General features: G+C 41.4%; 3 protein-coding genes across 5 annotated transcripts in view; 1 reads left to right on the top strand and 2 right to left on the bottom strand.

The window, feature by feature from the left end:
• The window catches only part of LOC143819984 (uncharacterized), a 50597-nt gene extending 44067 nt beyond the window's left edge, over positions 1-6530 (bottom strand). The window contains exons 1-3 of one of the 2 annotated variants that reach the window (XM_077302307.1): positions 6491-6530; positions 1543-2116; positions 1111-1173 (exon numbers count right to left, since the gene is read on the bottom strand). In XM_077302307.1, the coding sequence (XP_077158422.1) occupies positions 1111-1173; positions 1543-1593 (114 nt within the window). In that variant the 5' untranslated portion in view covers positions 1594-2116; positions 6491-6530. The remainder of the gene's footprint in view (positions 1-1110; positions 1174-1542; positions 2117-6490) is intronic. The other variant, XM_077302308.1, reaches the window with a different exon arrangement.
• A 2379-nt stretch (positions 6531-8909) lies between these two features.
• On the bottom strand, positions 8910-17396 carry RWDD4 (RWD domain containing 4). The gene is made up of 7 exons (XM_077302306.1): positions 17241-17396; positions 15716-15796; positions 14701-14810; positions 14465-14609; positions 13199-13316; positions 12849-13062; positions 8910-11853 (listed from the first exon to the last, which is right to left on the bottom strand). Exons 1-6 carry the CDS (start codon positions 17262-17264, stop codon positions 13004-13006), a joined length of 537 nt encoding a protein of 178 aa, XP_077158421.1. The 5' UTR covers positions 17265-17396; the 3' UTR covers positions 8910-11853; positions 12849-13003.
• A 274-nt stretch (positions 17397-17670) lies between these two features.
• TRAPPC11 (trafficking protein particle complex subunit 11) overlaps positions 17671-19972 on the top strand; it is a 30487-nt gene continuing 28185 nt past the window's right edge. Inside the window, exons 1-3 of one of the 2 annotated variants that reach the window (XM_077302305.1) lie at positions 17671-17851; positions 18807-19019; positions 19777-19946. In XM_077302305.1, the coding sequence (XP_077158420.1) occupies positions 18816-19019; positions 19777-19946 (374 nt within the window). In that variant the 5' untranslated portion in view covers positions 17671-17851; positions 18807-18815. Of the gene's footprint in view, positions 17956-18806; positions 19020-19776; positions 19947-19972 lie in introns of both variants that reach the window. The other variant, XM_077302304.1, reaches the window with a different exon arrangement.

Here is a 19972-nt window from a genome sequence, read left to right as displayed (position 1 = left end):
TGCGGGGGGGCGGGGAGAGGGAGCCACGGCCCGGCGCCATGGCCTTTGCGGCCCGGCGCTGGGCCGCGGCCCGCAGGTTGGGGACCACTGGTCTAATCAATCAATCAACTTCTGGGTTTTTTCCCCTTTCACTTTGTCCTCCTACTTCCTAGCAACAGTGAAGTAATTACATACTCATTCAAGATGTGACTATGTGACAAGAACACTGAGGAAAATTTGTTCACAGCAAGAGGAATATTGTCTGATTGCCCTCACTCAGAAGAAAAACTGTTTTTTTTGTACTCCACTTTTTACTAACCAAAGGCATCTCAAAGTGACTTCACCTACCCTTTCTCTCCTCACCACAGACACCCTGTGAGGTAGGTGAAGCTGAGAAAGCTCTGAGAGAACTGTGACTGGCCCAATGTCACCCAGCTGTCTGTATGTGGAGGAGTGAGGAATCAAGCCCAGTTCTCTAAATCAGAGGTTGCCAATCTTAACTGCTACACCAAGCTTGCTCTTGGTTTGCTGTTCAAAACATCACTACTTAGATAAATACAGATTGCTAAATGGTGATGTTATTGTTATTAGGATGAAAAAGGGAGGCTTGGAAAGTTAAAAAAATATCACTGAAAAGGTTTTTAAATCTTTTACCTGTTTAAGTAACTGAATGGCTAACAACAAAGAGAAATGTGTGGTAGAAAAATAAATCCCCTCATCCGAAACCTAAATGATCACATTATGTAATATTATGCCATTAAAGGAACTATCACTTTTATAACACTCAGAGATTAAATCAAAAAACCTGTTTAGTTGTCTAAACTGGGCGTTATTGCTCTTAGGTTGTATCTTACCCATCCTTTTAGCAGTGGAGCCTTCTTCTAGTAGCAATTCCTACTACACACATCTTCCATCCCTTCTCTGCTACCACTCTGACTAGTGTCCAAGTAACTCAATTCCTCTTCTTTTTAAAAGAGGAGCATGAGCTCACCTTTGTATCCCATGGGCTTATTGTCAACTTAAAGTCTCGTATTAACTACTTCAGTATCCTCATAATTATCTACGTTCTTTTCAGTGTACTATAATGAAATCATGCAGTATAATTAGTAATGTTATTATTCAAATACATACAGACATCCTATTATTCAATGACAGGTTGTGTATTGGTGGTAAAGCACTTGTTCCTTTATAATCCTGCAGAAAAAAATACAGTGTAAAAGGTTTGCAATTTTACATTCACCTGAGATCAATAAAGGTAATAATTTCCTCCATTTTTATAGTGGTAGAGAATGCATAAATTAACATATTCCTGAAGATATAATCTTTCTTCTTTGATTTTGTTGCATTCGGTCTTCATCTACTTTACATTGTGATATCAGGTTGGATCCTGCCAATTTTCTCACTCAGGCTGACTGGTTTCCTTCATGATTATCATGCATAAATTTTGGATCATTCCTCCCACTATCACCAATTCCTTCTAATAATACATATTATTAAACAATGATGTAGAAACAAAATCTTAAATTCTGTTTTAATAGGTTAAAAGTCTCAATATGCACTTACTGTATGCAAAGTCTTCTGTGGCAAATTCCTTTTTGTATTAGCTGTCCACATGGTTTTCACATAACAATCTAATACACAAACCCAATAATTTTGTGTCTGGTTTCTTCAGTACTGCTGGAATTATTTTTGCTTTTCAGAACATCTTCATACAATTTCTTCCAAGAGAACAGCTTTCATAATAAGAACATGCTCAGACGATGATCACCAATCTTTGTTACCAGTATTCTTACTTAAATAACTTACCAGCAGATCACAGGCATCTGTTATTTATATTTGCATAAGGTTTGCCTTCAGCCCTGACATAGTCACATGATAACCTTGAAGTATCTCAGATACTTCCACATCATAACTCCCCTACCCAAGTTATCTTTTCTTCCTTTCTCTTTTCCTTCTTCACCTCCTCTTGCCTTATAGAAGTGATGAGTTTACTGACTCCCAGGCAGCATTAACCCATAGCAACGTCCAGTAGTAAAACCTGTTTGGATTGCTATACAAGTTTTAGCCTTGTTTGAAGAGTTGTTGACTACAGCCTCAGTCTGTAGAAGAAGAAGCAAATGAACTGAAGAAGCAAATGCTGAAGAAGCAAATGAACAGAGAGTTAGTCATATATAACTATGGATTTCACTAGCTGTTTGGTCCCACAGTAAGATGTTCACAATATTAGAAAATAAATTCTGATAAGAGGTGCAATATTTATCCCCTTTTGCCAGTTGGGGCAGAAATTAGCCTTCAAATTATAGGATTGGAACTAACCAGCTCTTTTGTTGGTAACAAAAGGAGGACAGGTCCATTTTGGTTGGTTCTTATATGCCACTTTTCTCTACCCAAAGGAGTCTCAAAGTGGCTTACAGTCGCCTTCCCTTTCCTCTCCCCACAACAGACACCCTGTGAGGTAGGTGAAGCTGAGAGAGCCCTGATCTTACTGCTCGGTAAGAACAGCTTTCTCAGTGCTGTAGTGAGCCCAAGGTCACTCACCTAGCTACATATGGGGGAGCAGAGGATCAAACCCAGCTTGCCAGATTAGAAGTCCGCACTCCTAACCATTGCACCAAAGAACATTTGGCTAGGAATCATGGAACCTGGATCTACAAAAGCCATGTGAAATGAAGTAAGACTTTCAACTTCCAAGCAGGGCCTGAAGTTCTCCTGGAATTATAATGGATCTCCAAATTACAGAGATCAGTTCACTTGGAAGAAATGGCAGCTTTGGTGGACTCTATGGCATCTTATCCCAAGTGAGCTCTGTTTCCTCCTCAAACTCTGCCTTTCCCGAGCACTGTTCCCAAATGACCAAGAATTTCCCATGGAGTTGGCAACCCTAAATGTGGGGTGCAGTGAGGAGCGGTTTAGGACAGATTGGGTGTTCAAGTTGACTGAATCCAAGCCATAATCATGAAAGGTTTAACTGGACATATTTGCTGTTGTTAGGTGCGAAGTTGGGTCCAACCCATCGCGACCCCATGGACAATGATCCTCCAGGCCTTCCTGTCCTCTACCATTCCCCGGATTCCATTTAAGTTTGCACCTACTGCTTCAGTGACTCCATCCAGCCACTCTCTGTCATCCCCTTCTTCTTTTGCCCTCGACCGCTCCCAGCATTAGGCTCTTCTCCAGGGAGTCCTTCCTTCTCATGGCCAAAGTATTTGAGTTTCATCTTCAGGATCAGGCCTTCTAAGGAGCAGTCAGGGCTGATCTCCTCTAGGACTGACCAGTTTGTTCGCCTTGCAGTCCAAGGTACTCGCAAGAGTCTTCTCCAGCACCGGAGTTCAAAAGCCTCAGTTCTTTGACACTCGGCCTTCCTTATGGTCCAACTTTCGCAGCCATACATTGCAACTGGAAATACCATAGCCCTGACTAAACGCACTTTTGTTGGCAGGGTGATGTCTCTGCTTTTTAGGATGCTATCTAGATTTGCCATAGCTTTCCTCCCCAGGATCATATAGGGTGAACTGAACATATAGGGTGATATTTAAAAAGAAGCTGCTATTTGAATTTTAAATGGTCATTTTCACCAATAAATTAATATCAGAAAACTGAATTGAACAATAGCCTTTCCATTGAAAGTCTAAATGGTTCTGTGGGGTCAAAATGACAATCTAAATAAGGTGAGTCATACCCATTCCTAGGGGCTTTTCGCACGCCTTCAAAATCGCACAATGGTTGCCAATTGAAAACGCTATTGATTTGCCGTTATGCACAACGTCGTTGACAATCTGCCACACACCTGAAACCGATCCGCAAAAAGCGCTTCCTTGTAGCGCTTTCAGGGAAATCCCCAAAAGTGGATTCACCCTCCGGAAAGCGATACACTCCTGCAACCAATCTGCAACAGTAGCGAAAAAGACCTGTGCGTTAACATTGTTGCGGTTTCTACAAAGTCCCTCCCCCTGGCTCTCTCCTCTGATCTTCCGGCGAAGCGATCGCCATTTTTTTTTTCTCCGAGCAAGCGGGGATAAACGCACCAGCGAGCCTCTTTCTGTTTAGAGGCTTCCCCGGCTTCAGTCCCTCCCCAGAGTCACTAAGCACAAACAACACTTTGGACACAAACAACAGAGAAGCCCGTTTGCTGATGTATTTTCCCTTTATTTTTTACACGAAAATCGGGCCCGTGAGAGGGGGGGGGATTTTTTTTTTCACTTGGAGGGAGTGTGGCAACGATCAAACGACAGCTCAAACACACCTGCCAGCTGATGGGTCTCTGTTGCAACGAATCAACACAGATTCGTTGCAATGGGTGTTTTTTTTTTTTTTAAACTTTCCTAAAGGGAAAGGGGCTGTTTGGGAGCATGCTAACGGCTGCCCATTGGCTGCTTGACGGCCAGGGGCGGGACGAGCTTGGCAAGAGCGCTTCCTTTCTAGCGATTTTTGCCGAGACCGGAAGTCTGTGGGAAACGCTACAAAACGCAACTGGATTCCACTACAAAGGCAGGTATGCATAACGACGAATTCCACTATTTTAAATGGCGATTTTTCATTCAGCAACCAATTTGCTACAAAGATCCCGGTGCGGAAAGCCCCCTAGTGTCTCCACAGCTATAAAACTGTCCTGATGTCATATTTACCCGGATTTTCCTCTTTGAAAAATGTCACAAGTCTTAATTTTCTTGTCACTATTATAATAATAGAAATATTTATAAGAGTATTCAAACCTTCTCCCAAATGAATACAAGTTCAATTCCCTCTCTTGCCTGAAAGACCCTCAGTGCTGTCATGAAGTTTAGCTGTTAGTGATTCAACAATCTACTATGGTCTAAGCCCCAAAATGTATTCAGGCAACTATTTGCTTTGTGAAGATCACTTTTTTGAAAATAAGATCATAGTAACAGCTCTGAGAGAGGCTCTTGTGGCGCAGAGTGGTAAGGCAGCAGACATGCAGTCTGAAAGCTCTGCCCATGAGGCTGGGAGTTCAATCCCAGCAGCTGGCTCAAGATTGACTCAGCCTTCCATCCTTCCGAGGTCGATAAAACGAGTACCCAGATTGCTGGGAGGTAAACGGTAATGACTGGGGAAGGCATTGGCAAACCACCCCGTACTGAGTCTGCCATAAAAACGCTAGAGGGCATCACCCCAAGGGTCAGACATGACCCAGTGCTTGCACAGGGGATACCTTTACCTTTAACACCTCTGAGAGGTGGTCATTCACCAGCATTCTCTGGTCATGAAGCCATCCCCACCTAGAGACTTTTTCAAAGGATATTTACTGCTTTAGTGCTGTTGATAGCCTCAGGACAATAGTAATATTTGCATAGAAAAACAATTTGGAACACGTTATGATGTGGTTATTTCTCATTTCAGAACTTCCAGTCCTCAAAGAGAAGATTGTCGTAGGAAGTATTAATCTATTGCACAAAGTACCTCTCTATAGGTGACATTGGTACAATCAGGAGCTAACCATGCAGATGTGTGCAATATAGTTGGCCTAAAATTAATAAAATGGGACTTAGTCCTGGGGAAGTGTGCTTAGAACTGCAGTCTGAATCACTAACCTACTTCTCACAGGGCTAGAACCACAACAGAATAGTATAATGGTTAGAACTGGCTTTTTCAGCCGGGGTTTCATGAAACCCTGAGCCTTCTTGAGAGCCCTAGAGGGGTTTCCCAAATAGATGGGAGTTAATTAATTAAAAAAATATTTTAAACATTTGTTCAAGATTTATCTGATGATATGACCATACATGGTCGTGCCAACCTGTTCCCCCCCCAATGGCCAATGATGGGTTAGGCTGGTCTGGGGAGGGGCCCTGGATGGGCATGTATTGTGCTTTCCAGCCATATTCTCTGCATGATTGTGCCACTTCTGGGGTTTCTCGAACACTGAGGAATGTTTCAGGGGGTTCTCAATGGTAAAAAAGAAAGGCTGGTTAAGAGTGATACACCTTGGATTGGAGAGACCTGAGTTCAAATATATGCTCAACTACAAAGCTCACCCAGTAACCTTGCATCAGTCATTACTTCTTACCCTAATCCTCACCACAAAGTTGTTAAGATAAAGTGGTGAAGTGGGAACCCTCATATATCAGCAATACTCTGAACACTATTCCCCAATGTGGCAACTGGCCCACATTTCAGGGGGGTGGGCACGGCCCTTGCCTGCTGGGGCTTGTAGTTGGCAAGTGTTTCCCAGCTTGAAACTGCTGCCTCCAGGGGAATGAGCAATTTACAAGCCTCATGCCAGGAAGTAAAAGTGCTCTTGTGGTTGATTTTAATTTTGAATGGGTCTCTCCATGAGCTGTGGAGTGACTATCTCTGCTTCCTTCCCTGAGATAAAAATATGATTCAATTCAGGCACCTGCATTGAAACTGACATTTTGAGATTACTTCTTTATTAAACAAAAGGAACACAGCTGGAAGATAGAAGGCTGTGCTATAAAACCACATCCAGATAAAACCGACATTGTGTAAGAGCAGTTTACTATCTATAAGCTGCTACATGCTGCAGGTCACTTACCTTTCAAGCAGTCCTGCAAGAGCTTAGTAAATTCAACTTCACGTGAAGCTGTATCAAGAAAGGGGGGGGGGGGGGACAAGCCCTGTTTGTTTTTTCTTCCACAATTGGCCTATTCAGATAAATTGTCATGGTAACTAAACTTATACTCGACAGAAGCGAGTAACAAGCTTCCTCTCGCTTGGGAGGCCACTGAATGAAAGCACAAAATTTCCTCTGTTGTTGGTAGACATTAGAGCTTCTCATGAGACTGTTTGCAAAGTACAGCAACACATCCGAGATATGTTTCTGAAGATATTATTGCAGTGTAGGTATGGACTTATTTTAGTTTTTAAAAAGCACAATGTTTATGGACTCATGGAACTATTACTAGGTTTTTTTGACATAATGGATTTTTCCAGTTTAGAAGAGAAAATGGTACTGATATGGCTCACATCTTAAACTTGCAGGTGCCTTTAAAAATAGCCTTCAACTTACATTTCCTGTAGAGATACTTTCCACTTAAATTCCAACACAAGTTGGTCCACAAATATTGTAACCCATTCTCCATCTGTTTATGGTGGTTCAATACAGGAACAAAATGAATACAATTCTGTCTCCTGGTTTTCCAGAAAAACCAAGTGTACAATTGATTTACAGTGCAATCTCAAGTATGTCTGCTTAGAATCCTACTGGTCTACTCAATGGGAACTCTAAGAGAGTTCTTAAGATCACACAGCTAGTCACAGGACCAACTATAGTGTGGCAGCTTCCAGATTTTTAAGAACAGGAGTTAAGCTGTAGGCTTCTTCCTGCCCTACCACTTGATAAATTACTCCCTTGAAAATCTTTTCAAGGATTTCCTGTTGTCCTCCATAACAGCTTTAACACCTCCCCTACAGTCTCTGTTTCTTTCTTATTCTTTCTACTACATGGCAGTCCATCTGCTGATACTGTTTCCTCTTCTTCATCCGTTTTCCAATTGGTGACTTCTGGTACATTGCTACTTACGGCTGGAGCAGCACTGCCAAACTTTCTCCTCCTTCTCTTCTGTATAAATAAAAAGCTACTTTTAAAAAACTTATTTATTCACACTCCCAGGTCTCCTCTAATGATCTCTTCAGGAAACTTAAACCCAATCCTTCCCTCTAACCCCCATAATCTACCCTTTTGTATTGTTTACACAAACTATATCACAACTGTCATTGCTAACTCTTTTAATTATCAAAAATATTAAAAGTTTGTGTCTATTATATTGATATGTCCATATTTAACACAAGACAGACACATCAGCATTTAAAATTATGATTTATTTTAATAGGTGTGGTTTTAAATTTTGCTTTGACGCTAGTAGCCATCCCAAAAATTTAGGAACCAAACTTCAGTGTTTCATATTGCAATGACCACAGACTCTAATTATCGATGCCACAAAGCCTAATTCCCAAGCTCTTCAGAGTTGGTTGTAATTTTATTAAACTATGATGACAAAAATGTTGTCATGTATAATATGGCATATCCCTGGTTGATATCACCTCAACAAAAAGCTAACTTCTTACTCCATCCCTCCTTCCTGTTTTTCATAATTTCATTACTGTTTTAAAAAGCTACATTTATTTGAATACTGGAGCTAGTGCAGAAAGCAGATCATTAGACGATTAAGTTTACATATAAACAAAGTTACAAGATTATTGCTTATTTTGACTCTGCCTCATTCAGGAGGGCTTTCTTGTAGAAAGAGCAAAGCTGTGGCATGGCCCAGGATGTGACTTTTATAAGGAACAGTCTTTCTTATACTGATTGTTTTCATTACCTTAAACAGAGAACTCAGCAGTCATTGTGTCACCTTCTATCCACAGTTCAAGGTCAGCACAACTACACACATTTGTCTTATTGGGAATCTTAGTTAGATTCGAATGTTATCATGCCTTGTAATCTGCTCACTGATTGCCCGATGTGACCATATTTTGTAGGCTACTTTCAGACCAACTCAAAACTTTGATCAAACTTGTTATCTACCTTGGGACCAGGCAAGCCTGATCTTGTAAGATCTCAGAAGATAAGCAGGGTCAACTCTGGTTAGTATTTGGATGGGAGACCCACAAGGAAGCCCAGGGTCAGTCACTACACAGAGGCAAGCAATGGCAAACCACCTCAGAACATCTGTCTTGAAAAGCCCACAGGTAAGCCAGCTGCGACTTGACAGCACTTTCTACCACTGATCCATCTTGAGTACAGTGTGAAAAAGATAAAATACATTCAAGAGGTACTATGATAAAATCATCACTGAGAATACTAGATATAACAATGACATTTCTAGACACCGGGGCAATTTGGTATCTGAGAATTGTTGAGCCCTGTTTTAAATGCATGCTTAGCTATTCTGTTGGATTGATTGCATTCTCAGTTTGTATGTAAGCCCTCAATGCAAATAAATACCAACACAGCTGGTAAATATATATTTATTTAATACCCTCCTCCATACACACAGTAAAAACAGATGGCATTAAGGCATCTTGTGCTCTGATACTATTTGTACAATAGAGAACTTTCAGAATCAATACAGCACATCTATACCCAATCCACCTGTGCGGTACTGTGATTGCTTACTCATTGACAATTAAAAGAAAGCCAGTGTCCAGTCCTATTTTCCCAAGGGGGAAAAAAAACAAACAAGCAGGATGTTCAGGAAATGTCAGGAGATCACTTAGGATTTGGTGCAGTGCCCCTGACAGGAACTTCAGCTTTACATTTTCTCAACTGAAAACTTATTCCTACTAATTGTTTTTCTTCAGAGTTTCACAATTTACTGTTATGTGACAGTTCAGGCAAGTGTACATTTAAGACTAGATTTTGTGAATGAGCAAATACCCTATAGTGTGCAGATTACCACCCTTTCTGAGATACTGGTTGGACTATTCATTGTCATCTAACATCATACAGGGTGGATGCAGATGTACATTAGTAAACGCAACCTACAAGGGCATCCAGACCACATGGATCCCCTCCTTAGCCTTGTACTAGCTGTGTCTTACACTAGAGGTATGATCCCGTGTCCTACAAGAGCCCCACCCTTTCAATACTATATAGAGTGAAATGCAAAGTCTGCACCTAACCATTGTCAAAAGGTAACAGCTATATACTCACAAATCTGTGGAGGGATGCTGAAAGACTCAAGAATAAAAGGATAGGTTTTTTTTAAGGACCATTAATGGAGCAATCTAATAACCAAATATGATTGCTTCGTGGGGTATTAATCCATTTCTGCCAGCAAGACTCAAAGATACACTAATATAGTGGAATTATGGTGGCACATTGACCAACAATACGGGGTAAATATGGAAGGAGATGGCAGGATGGCAAGGGAGGCACAGGCCTTAGTAGGAATCTTTCGCAGTCTGACTGATATGGTCATAGAAATAAGCATAACTTTACTTCAGCAAAAGAGGTGGAATAGATATAAAACTCTTACTCTGGAGTCAATAGAAAATCCCTAAGAACCATCCAGCACACACATACGTGTCCCCTGCCCCTACAGCTACATTAGATTAGAGAACAGGATTTCCACTTTTTCTATAGCTGATTAGAGTATACTATGAATTAATATAAAAGCCCCAGCCAGAAAACACAGATCTTGTCTATCCTGACACATAGTATCATTTTGCCTCTGCATGCAGAAAACCATGGACATAAAAATGGGAACCTGGTGATTGTAGCCCTGGCAATGTCACAAAAGGCCCCAAGGGAACACCACGAGGCATATCAAATTCTTTGTAGCAATAAGGAATTTATGGGAACTGCATCCCACAAGTTTATGAATTCCAAACATCTCCCTGCTCTGAACAGCCTATCAAGAGGCATGCATAGCACTCGACCAACACTAGCCTCAGGATGCCTCCCACATCCTGTAATATGTGGTAATTTAACATTTAACTATCCCCCCTCATTCGACAGGTTATAGTAGTGTCTTTTACAGAGCAAACTTGCATTGGACTGATGGGAGCGGATGTTCAAATTCTGACCACATACAAATGATGGCTCAGAGAAGTCCACTATGTACCAGCCATTTGTACTGCTGGCCAAACAAACAGTTGTGAGATATTCTTTCTTTCAGGACTGAAAACCAGGGAAATACTGTAGCTGGACACACAATTCCACTGAAACGTCCTAAAAGAGAAGGGTGAATACTATTCTGAATGGCTATAGTTATCCACCACCAACAGGCTGGCCACCAAACGTGGCCATCAGGGTTATCCTGGAGGGTGTGACTGGCCCATGAGAAATGGACGGCCACCTCCATGTACTCTCAAATCACTTGCTTACCAACCCATAAGCAGCACCAAATCGTAGCAAATGTCCAATTGCCTCCTTGTGACGTTGGCACCCTTTTATGTTCCATCATGTCTCTGATGTCCCGGAAGAGAGCTGGACAGATAGTAGCATAATAGGTGCTGCTGTTCTCTATCATTGAAGTTTCAAAGGCTCAGGAATCTTGCGTAAACCCAAAATGTTGGTAGTCTTATTCTTTTGTGATGCTCTTTGATAAAAGCTGAGATGGGCTGAGCTGTGTCTATGCTTAAGTTCCCCCTATAATCCTCAGTTATCCTTCTCAGCTATTTTCATGATGGAGAGGATGAGGGGTTTCCCCGCAACAACTGAGGGCCCAAATCATGCCAGAGGAGCACCAGCAAGGGTGATAGCAAGACCTTTGCCAACAGTACCCTGCAATAGGGCTACAAACATTCAAAAATATATATCTAAAATTTCTTTCTGTTGTAATTTTTCCTAAGCATAATAACTCCCACATTTGTACATTTTAGTCCTAGTTCTGGACCAGCATATCTGGCAGCTGCCACTGTGTTAAAGTAACTGTGCAGGAATTAATTATCAAGTAAAACAAAGCTGTCAGTCCCCCTTCAGACAAACCCTAGGAGTTAATAAAAATAAAACTTATGTTAAAAAGTCTGATTTATTTTAAGCAGCTAGGAGTTCTACACAAACTATCCTCTTAGAATCATCTAACGATCTAGCTAGCACATAAGTACCAGACGTTTTCATGATTCTTTTAGTACAGCATGAAACAGTATGAATTAAATATTGTTAGGTTTAAAGTCATGATAGTTCTAACCAAAAAGAGAACTACACCAGCTTCAGTGTATCCTCTTTAAAGGCAAACTGTGATGTGAAGAAAGTGATGAATACCAGAAAAAAATGTCCTTCTGGCTGAGCACGCCTTAGCATATTTAAATTCTGGAACAAACTGTCGTTTTATAAAATACCAGTAGGGAAAACAATTAGGGAAATAGTCTCCAGTTCATGCTGTCATAAACTTGATAATTTCCAATACCAGAGTCTTCTTATTCATCATCCTTAAAGCCTGTTTTGCTGAGCTGTAAGAAAACAAACAAACAAACAAACAAATGTTTTGTGTTTATTAGTCGTGTAGGTTTCAGTCCAGGGATATTGAGACTGTTTCTGCATGGAGGGGTAAAACACGCATGGCCTCCTGCTTTCAAACATGGGATGGTCAACCTCATATTTGCAGACCTCCTCACAGGAGACCCCTCCCGTGTTTTCCCTCTGCTCCATCGTGGCTTTTTGCATCCCAACGAGGCTGCAAGGGAAAACAAGCCGAACTTCTCTCCCTGCTCCTTGGCTTGTCACTTACTTGGCTTGTCCACTTTCCCAACTCATTTCCCACCTCCAGAAAACACAAACAGGGCTGTGTTTTGCCTGCCTGATCCCAAAAAGACCGTGAATACTTTGCAGAAGATTTTGTTTTACCTTTGACAATGTCATATTGCAGCCACGCTGCAATGCAGACTACACCATTAAAAAAATTACTTGGAGGAGGAAATGGAGAGGGAGGGCAGGTGCGAGGGTGGGACAACACTGCAAAGACTATTGCGCCTTTCCCCCTCCCCCAAAACTCCCCCAAAACAGAAACAGATTTCTTCCCCCTCCCCCAAACATACAGAGTCCTCTATTACATATGCCAATTATGTTTATCATGTCAATTTCTCCCTATTGCCTCTGCCCATGAGATTGGGAGGACTGTGTTGGCCTGTCTTAGGGGACAGGACTATGGAAGCCACTTTGTTGACTATGTAGGTTGATGAATCCAGGGCACAAGGCTAGCAGATTTAGTTCACAATAGCTCTATTACACTCCTTGAAATTCAGGGCAGTGTGTGGAAGGCTGCCAGGGTGACCACAACTTGTTAAGCCCATTTGGCTATAATCAATAGGATAGGTTTAAAGCAAATAGGTTTTGGAATAGGGTGTAAGATGCCTTAAAAACTGGTCAAAGAAAAAACATCCTGGGTTGGAATCAAAAAGCTTTCACCATTGGCACAAAAACATTTCAGAAAGACTGAAATACTTACATGCTAGTCAAAGACAAAAAGTGAATCCAAACATCATTCACGTCCAAAATGGTTACAAAGGATCAGAGGGGGAAGATGGAAAAAGAGAGAAAGAGAAAGTCAGCTACTGCCAAAGTCATCAGATGCTGAAACATTCAAACATATTTAACTCCCAGTCATGTTACCTTGATTACATCAACCCAATTCCAACCTCGAGGCAGTTCTCCTTTGTGATCTATCCAAGACAAAACAGCATCCAGAAGTTGCTCACTTTCAATTTAAAGTCTATCTGCAAGTTATATAAGACTTGAAATATCAATATATATTTTATTTAAAAATCTGAAAGAAAACATGATGGGTATTATACAAACCTGTTTTGTCTGCTAGCTTCCGTTTTTGTGTTTTGGACAATTGTTCCTTTTTCTCTTTTTTCTTACTTGGTTGGGCTGTATCAGGATGTCCAGCTGAGATGCAGTTGTTTAATATTGTCTAAAAAAGTAATTGCTAGCAGGTTGATACTGTCATTTATTGGCATTTAAATGAATTTCTCTTTTATTCTTAGTTTTCCCTTTTTTCAGGTAAGTAAAGATCTGTTTCAGAGTTTCAATCAAGCCAACAAGGTAATGTAAAACAGAATTTTACATTTCAGACAAATAATAGAAGGACCCTACAATAAAATGTATTACACACTATTAAAATTACTTTGGAATTTAAAAAACAAGATAAATTTATTGCAGGATCCTTCTATTATTTGTCTCTAATGTGAATTATTTTATAGACTAGCTGCAAAGCCCATTCATGAGAACAGGCCTTGAAAGGCCCCCTCAGCACCCCGGCACTGCGGGCGCTTACCTGGGGCCCGCAAAGTGCTCTTGCCACCTCACAGACAGTGCTTTGTGGGCCACAGGGAAGGGAATCTTCCCCCCTGTGAGCGGGCAAGGAGGGAGGCTGGCAGGTGGAGAGGGAGGGCCAACCAGGGTGCGGCCAGCTTCTGGCCGCACCCTGATTGGCCCTATTGCATCTCAGACTGCCAGGACAGTCTCCATTCCCAGGCCTGTTTCACAAATATATAAAGAGGAACAATGGATAAGGATGTCCAGACAAAGCTTTTACAATTAAATGCTTAGAGGCTTTTCATAATAATAAAGTTATCACCTGGCATCTCTTCCTTATTCAGCTTGCTGGCATGTTGCTAGGAGTAGCCCTATTTTCTTTTCTCCTTTAGATTTTTAATCAAACCATTCTTAGTGATATGTGTTTTGGAAACTCTCCATTTACTGAGTAAAAGTTACTGAATAAACTCATTTGTATTATACTGACATGCTTGTTAACAACTTACATATGTGGCTAAGTAGTATTTTAACTAATGTTCATCATTGATCTAAGTTTTAAACTGTTTCTGCATGAAGCTGCCAAACTATCCTAATCAGAGATCAATATGCCATTTAATTGCAGATATGATTATTCAGCAGTTTTTGGCAACATGATTCAAGAGTACTCTGTTTATATCTAATTTATCAAAAGAATATGAAGTATTTGTCAGTATCTGTACTTCTTGCAATGTACTTCTTCAGATTATTTGTACTTCTTCAGATTATTAGCATTTTGAGACAGATTGAAAAAAGCTGTAAGCTTACCACATTATTAATAGGTTGATCTTCCATTAACAACTCTCTGTTATCTTTGGCATATTCAAAAATTGTATAGGTCATTGAGGTTCCAAGGTTAACTTCAACTTCTTTCATTAATTTATTCAATATACTTTGTTTTACGACTGAGGATCTAGGAAAGAATACAGAACTCCCTTATAGGGTGAAGTAGAAAACAGTGTTAATCAAAAAGAATATCATCTGTGAAATACTGGAATACTTACATGGCATTGTTAAAGAATGCATCCATAGATATGACTGGAGCTGTCTGTGGGTATGCTTCTGGCCATGATATTTCTATTAAGAAGGCTTTTGGATCTCCATTATCACCTATCTAAAGAACATTTAATAATCATGATTGTATAGGAATCTCAATAGATTTCTGTTATCAATAGGACAAATGCTGAAAGCTTTTGTAATCAGAGATTGTTTCATCCGTAAAAATCTACTATTTATTTACAGTAATCCATAAAATTACAAAAGGGCATACTGTAGGCAACTTTTCATACCAGTTTAAAGATGTGGTTGCTTAATTCTGGGTACATCATTACCCTAGAATATACCTCTAGGGCCCACATGCTGTATTTCACAGCCAGTTCTATGAAAACAGAAGGGGCCAGTTTCAAAAATTTTGAGAATCAGGGCCTAAATCTAAACACACTTCTCATGTACTCAGCATTTACACAATAGTATTAGAACACCATGCTGAAGACCCAGTATAACTAATTTCTGAACCAATTAAGAGATTTCATGAAGTTCTCAAGTTCACAGAGACTCTTGTACCCCCCCATGTCTGTTAGAAAAAACAACAACGTAGCACAATAACCCAGGATCACTCCTAGCTTGCTCTACATTCCCATGTATAGATGAATTGTACTGTGCTGGATCAGAAATTACTTCATGTTCAGAAATTATTTTATAAGCCAGCACAGTGGCAACAAAAGCAAACATGACGGCTCCTCGTACTCACAATATTTTTTGTTGGACACAGCTACTATAATAGCAGTGCCAAACTGAGGTCTGTACTCCTACTCATCAATTTACAGCTGCTATATTTCTCTCAAAGTTATGATAACCTTTCCCCATAAACTTTGCCCATTACAAATATTATCATCTTATAGAAATAAACTGAAAAATACTCTTAATTAAACCATACATACTACTTGGTAAAAATCAAGATCTAATATTTCAAGTTAATATACATTATTCTTTTGTGAACAGGTCTTCATGCAATCTCACCCTATATTGAAAGGAAACAGGGCTAAGTTCCTTAAAACACACATCGCCTTCATAAATAGAACGTAATGCTTCTAGCTCCATCTGAAAGAAAGAACAATAAAGTTGTTAATATTTTTAATCTAAACTAAAACTTCATACCTTCTTTTAAGGCCAAGAAGCGGGCATAAAAATACTAGAAATTCAGGGATAGCCAGTCAGTGATGGCAGTCCCTTAGGCAGCTGGTACTTTGGCCATCCATTTCACTGTTCATATGTATTAGTTTCCTCTTTTTCACATTCATATTTAAGGTGTTTGTGAATCTCTCTATAGAGAATATTGAAGTATATAAGCAAACAAGGCAACGAGTAGTAGTACATTACACATAAAATTATAACTACTACAAGCAAACAACACACTGGTTATTATCATTTAGGGAAGTAATCCACATACCCCTGCAGTGAGAGACCCTAGGTTGTATGATAATGTTGCTGCTTTTTTCAAAGATGTATTTTAAAATCCAGTTATGCTAAAGAGTATCATTTTCAGTCTAAGTCATACTAGGTCTTATTGTACACATATAAGCTGCCATGGATGTATACTTGCTTCTCCCCATAACAGATCACAGTTGCCTTTTAAAACTTTTTACAGCATATGCTCCAATGCTATGCCACAGTGTCAGAGTCCTACACCCTTCTCATTTCAGAAACTATTTACTATCCAACATGGAGAATCACCATTCAAAGAAACAGAAGTTCAATGCCCCTTTAAGTCCCCATCATTGTTGTTTAGCACATGTAGAAAGTAAAAACTAACAAGAAAATAATTCTCCCTTAGGCATCTTATTGGGAGCAGAAGACATAACAGAAGTTCTCTTCTTGCTATAACTGAACATATATTCAATATGTAATTTTAGAACCATCTCTTACACAACAAAAGTAATAATATCAAGGCTGTTGTTCTCACAATACTCGTATACTCTTATGGAAAATCAACAAAATAAAATTAGGCTAAACTTTGTTCCCTCAATGCAATAATATTGAGCTTTGTCATAATCTGTAGTTCTATCCTGGATGCAGCTTTAATTCATACAGACCCAGAAAGTAGCCTGAAAAATCAACTAAAATCTTGTGGCCAAGTTTCTATCCCAACATAATCTTCCCGGACTAAAACCCAACTGAAGTGTATACTTTATAGCGACTTAATCAATATCAGCAGCACTTCCTTGTCTTTCTTTCGCCCCTTGACGGGTCGTGCTTGCAAGAGCGACAGGGCACGCAGTAATTCAACAGGTGAAGCACATGGTCCTCGTGCAGGCAGCAGACTAACTTCTCAACTTCTTCCCTATGTAAAGCGGCTGCCCCTGTCCCCGCCATTTAAGAAACAGCTTTACCCCAGCCCCACACTCTTTCTGGGACAGCCACATGCCTAGATCATACTGGAAGGCCGCCCGATTTCTTCTCTACGCCCTCCCCTTCCGAAAACCCTCCACTCTTCGAGCTGCCGGCATGCCCCATTCCCCTGCAGCCCCGCCTGGGAGCGCCTCACCTCTTGGTCCTCGTTCGCCGTCATGGCGCGTCACCGCCACAAAAGCACCCCCTCCCTGCCGCCCTCCCGCCGCCCTCTGAAGGAATCGCGGGGCCGGTACGAAGACAGACCCTCGCGCCGCTGACCCTGAGCGCAGGCGCCAAAAGTGACAGGCCCCGGGATGCGTCTGCTGCCCCCTTCCTATTGGACAAGGCGCCCACCACTCGTTCCTCCCCCTACTGCTTCCTATTGGCCCTCAGTGTTTTTTTCCATGTCAGGCTCCGCCCTGCTACGGTCAACCCTAGGCTTCCCCAAAGCGATGCGTGCCTAGTCCCGCTTCTTCACGCTCCTATTGGCCCCTGTGTCCCCCTAGACTCGGGTTTCTTCGGCTACTCCGCCTACCAACGTTCGGTTTCCGAGCAGGCTCGGAAGTGATTGGTCAGCCGGCGCTGACACTTCCCGGAGGCCTCCTGAGTCAGGCCGGGCCAGGCCTTGGCAGAATTCCTGGGCTGCTGCTGCTGCTGCTTGCTTCCCTTCCCTTCCTTCGGCCCGCTTGGCCTGTGCACGGGCTGCGGCCCTGGGAACTGAGCGGGCTGCCTTCTCCCCTGCTGTCTCGGGCGCTGGCTGCTCAGGTGACTGGGCGGGGCGGAGGTTCTTATGCGGGAAGGGCTGGCAGCCGCACTCTGAGCCCTGGAGCCGAAAACCCTTATTGTGGGCCGTGTGAAGGGGCGCCCAGGTCAGTGCTTCAGGTGGAAATGCGCCCCGGGCAGCCCGTGAGTAAGCCCCGGCGCGGTTGCCAGGCCCAGTTTTGTTCGGGCACCATTCTCAGGGTCTTAAGGACAGAGGGGGAGCTGTGTTAGTCTGTAGTAATAGCAGGGTAAACTAGGAGTCCTGAATGTTGCTGTTTATCACGGGGCAATGCTGTTTGAAGAAAGTTTTGTTTGTCTTGGGGGTGAAGTTGGTCTCCTGGGTAGAGGGCACACTGCTCTGTGTGGCTGATAAGAGGCATATCCACATTAAATGTGTTGCACTATCTGCTAGAATGAAGGAGCCCTTTTCCATGGTTGTGCACCTTCCTCCCCTGGAAAGTGTTTGGGTTTGTAGCACATTCATCAAAGCAGGTTGTCTGCCAGGTATAGACATCAATGTCTGTGCTTGTACACCTTCCTTCCTTGGAAAGGTCTTACCAAGCAACTGTCAGCACGTATTAGATCTATGCATGACAGGTGAATCATTTAAGCAATGACTAATGGGTTGGGGTCAACCATTGTGGTAAGGTAGGCAACCTGGTCTCCTGGCAATAAGGATCAACTCTTGACAAGATCCTTGCAGTTCTAGTTCACAACTTCACAGCTTACTTGGGTGACTTGATGCATAAATGGAATAATATTTTAATATTCTTCCAGTTGAAGCTAAACTGTTTCCAAATAATTCTGCAGAAAAGCATATGTTGCCAGTTGTGCTTCTTTCCATGAGAGATGGCAGACACTGTACTGAACCTTATTCAGGATTGTTTTCGGCTTACTGTATTTGAAAAAAAATGAACCATTTGTTGGAAAATTACTTTACATATTTTATGTTTCACAGTTTGTCAAGATGAGCCCTTCACAGTGGGACTTTCCAGTGGAATTATGTTGTCGACCTATGGCCTTTGTAGCCCTCACTGGCTTGGATGTGATCTACAATGCTGTTCATCGGGCAGTATGGGATGCCTTTTGTGCAAACAGGAGAGCAGATCGAGTACCAATTTCCTTTAAAGTACTCCCTGGTGATCATGAGTATCCTAAATGTAGAAATAAGGTATTATTCTAAATCTTTTTGAGAAGTTCAAAGGATGTGTTCTAGTTGTAAAACGTATTACATTCCAGTGCCAACTGAAGCAATTGTTGCATGTGTCTAAATCCATTAAATTAAATGGGTTCAGAAGAGTGTAGCTGCCCATAGAATGTCCCCATGAATGGAAATTACTTATCGGATTGGATCTAACCAGCTATTCCATGTTAACAAGGGGAAGATGGCCACCAGGGAGGCTATGGTGTGGGTATCATGGAACTAGAATATTCAAAAGCCATACAAGGTGAGGGCTGTATTAAAGAACGGAATTGGGTGAGACAGTGAAAAAGCTGGCTGGATCCAATCTATTGCTTGTAGTGTTCATTGTTTGCAGCATTTGATTAATTGGTTTTCCACTTGAAGGTTATTTAAACATTGGCGTAACTTTCAAAAACAAATGTTAAAATGTGCCTTGAGTCTAAAAAAACAAGTTATTTCAAGAGCTGGAAACTTCCCTCAATAAAGTTGCTCCAGGCTATGATTTTCAGGCAGACTGCTTGTGTTAGAGAGTTGTGCACACTTAGGAAAGAAATGAGATGCAGAGTAGATATGGCATCAGGCATACTCCACTGAGTTCAGTAATACCCTCTATCTCTTACATGTGTTTAGATTGCTCTTTCCTAGTTTTGATAAGGGAAGTCAAAGGGAGTAGCCATGATTCAAAAAAGACAAAGCAGTGAATATTCAAGAATGAACTGCTTACCTCATTTGTCAATGGTTATAGAGAACATCGTATGAATGGCACATTCCAAAAGGTATTTTGAAGACTGGCTGGATGAACAAGCATCTGAATTTGGTGCCTGCGCTTGTTGTCGTGTTCTATGAGCTGGACTGGGATGAACCGCAGTGGAAAGAAAAACAGTCAGAGTGTGCTACTAGAGTTGAAATTGTCAGGTATGCTTTCTGCTGAGGAGTCCTCA

This window comes from Paroedura picta, chromosome 10 (assembly GCF_049243985.1).
Source record: "Paroedura picta isolate Pp20150507F chromosome 10, Ppicta_v3.0, whole genome shotgun sequence".
Classification (NCBI taxonomy): domain Eukaryota; kingdom Metazoa; phylum Chordata; class Lepidosauria; order Squamata; family Gekkonidae; genus Paroedura; species Paroedura picta.
This window is presented reverse-complemented; position numbering and strand designations above follow the sequence as displayed.

Excerpts from the sequence above, each read along its gene's own strand:
- RWDD4 (XM_077302306.1), bottom strand. The coding sequence starts at position 17,264 with ATGACGGCGAACGAGGACCAAGAG. Across the intron at positions 14,610-14,700 it reads GCATTCTTTAACAATGCCAT|ATCCTCAGTCGTAAAACAAA; the intron begins GTAAGTATTCCA and ends ATTCTTTCCTAG. Across the intron at positions 13,317-14,464 it reads ATCAACCTATTAATAATGTG|ACAATATTAAACAACTGCAT; the intron begins GTAAGCTTACAG and ends TTACTTTTTTAG.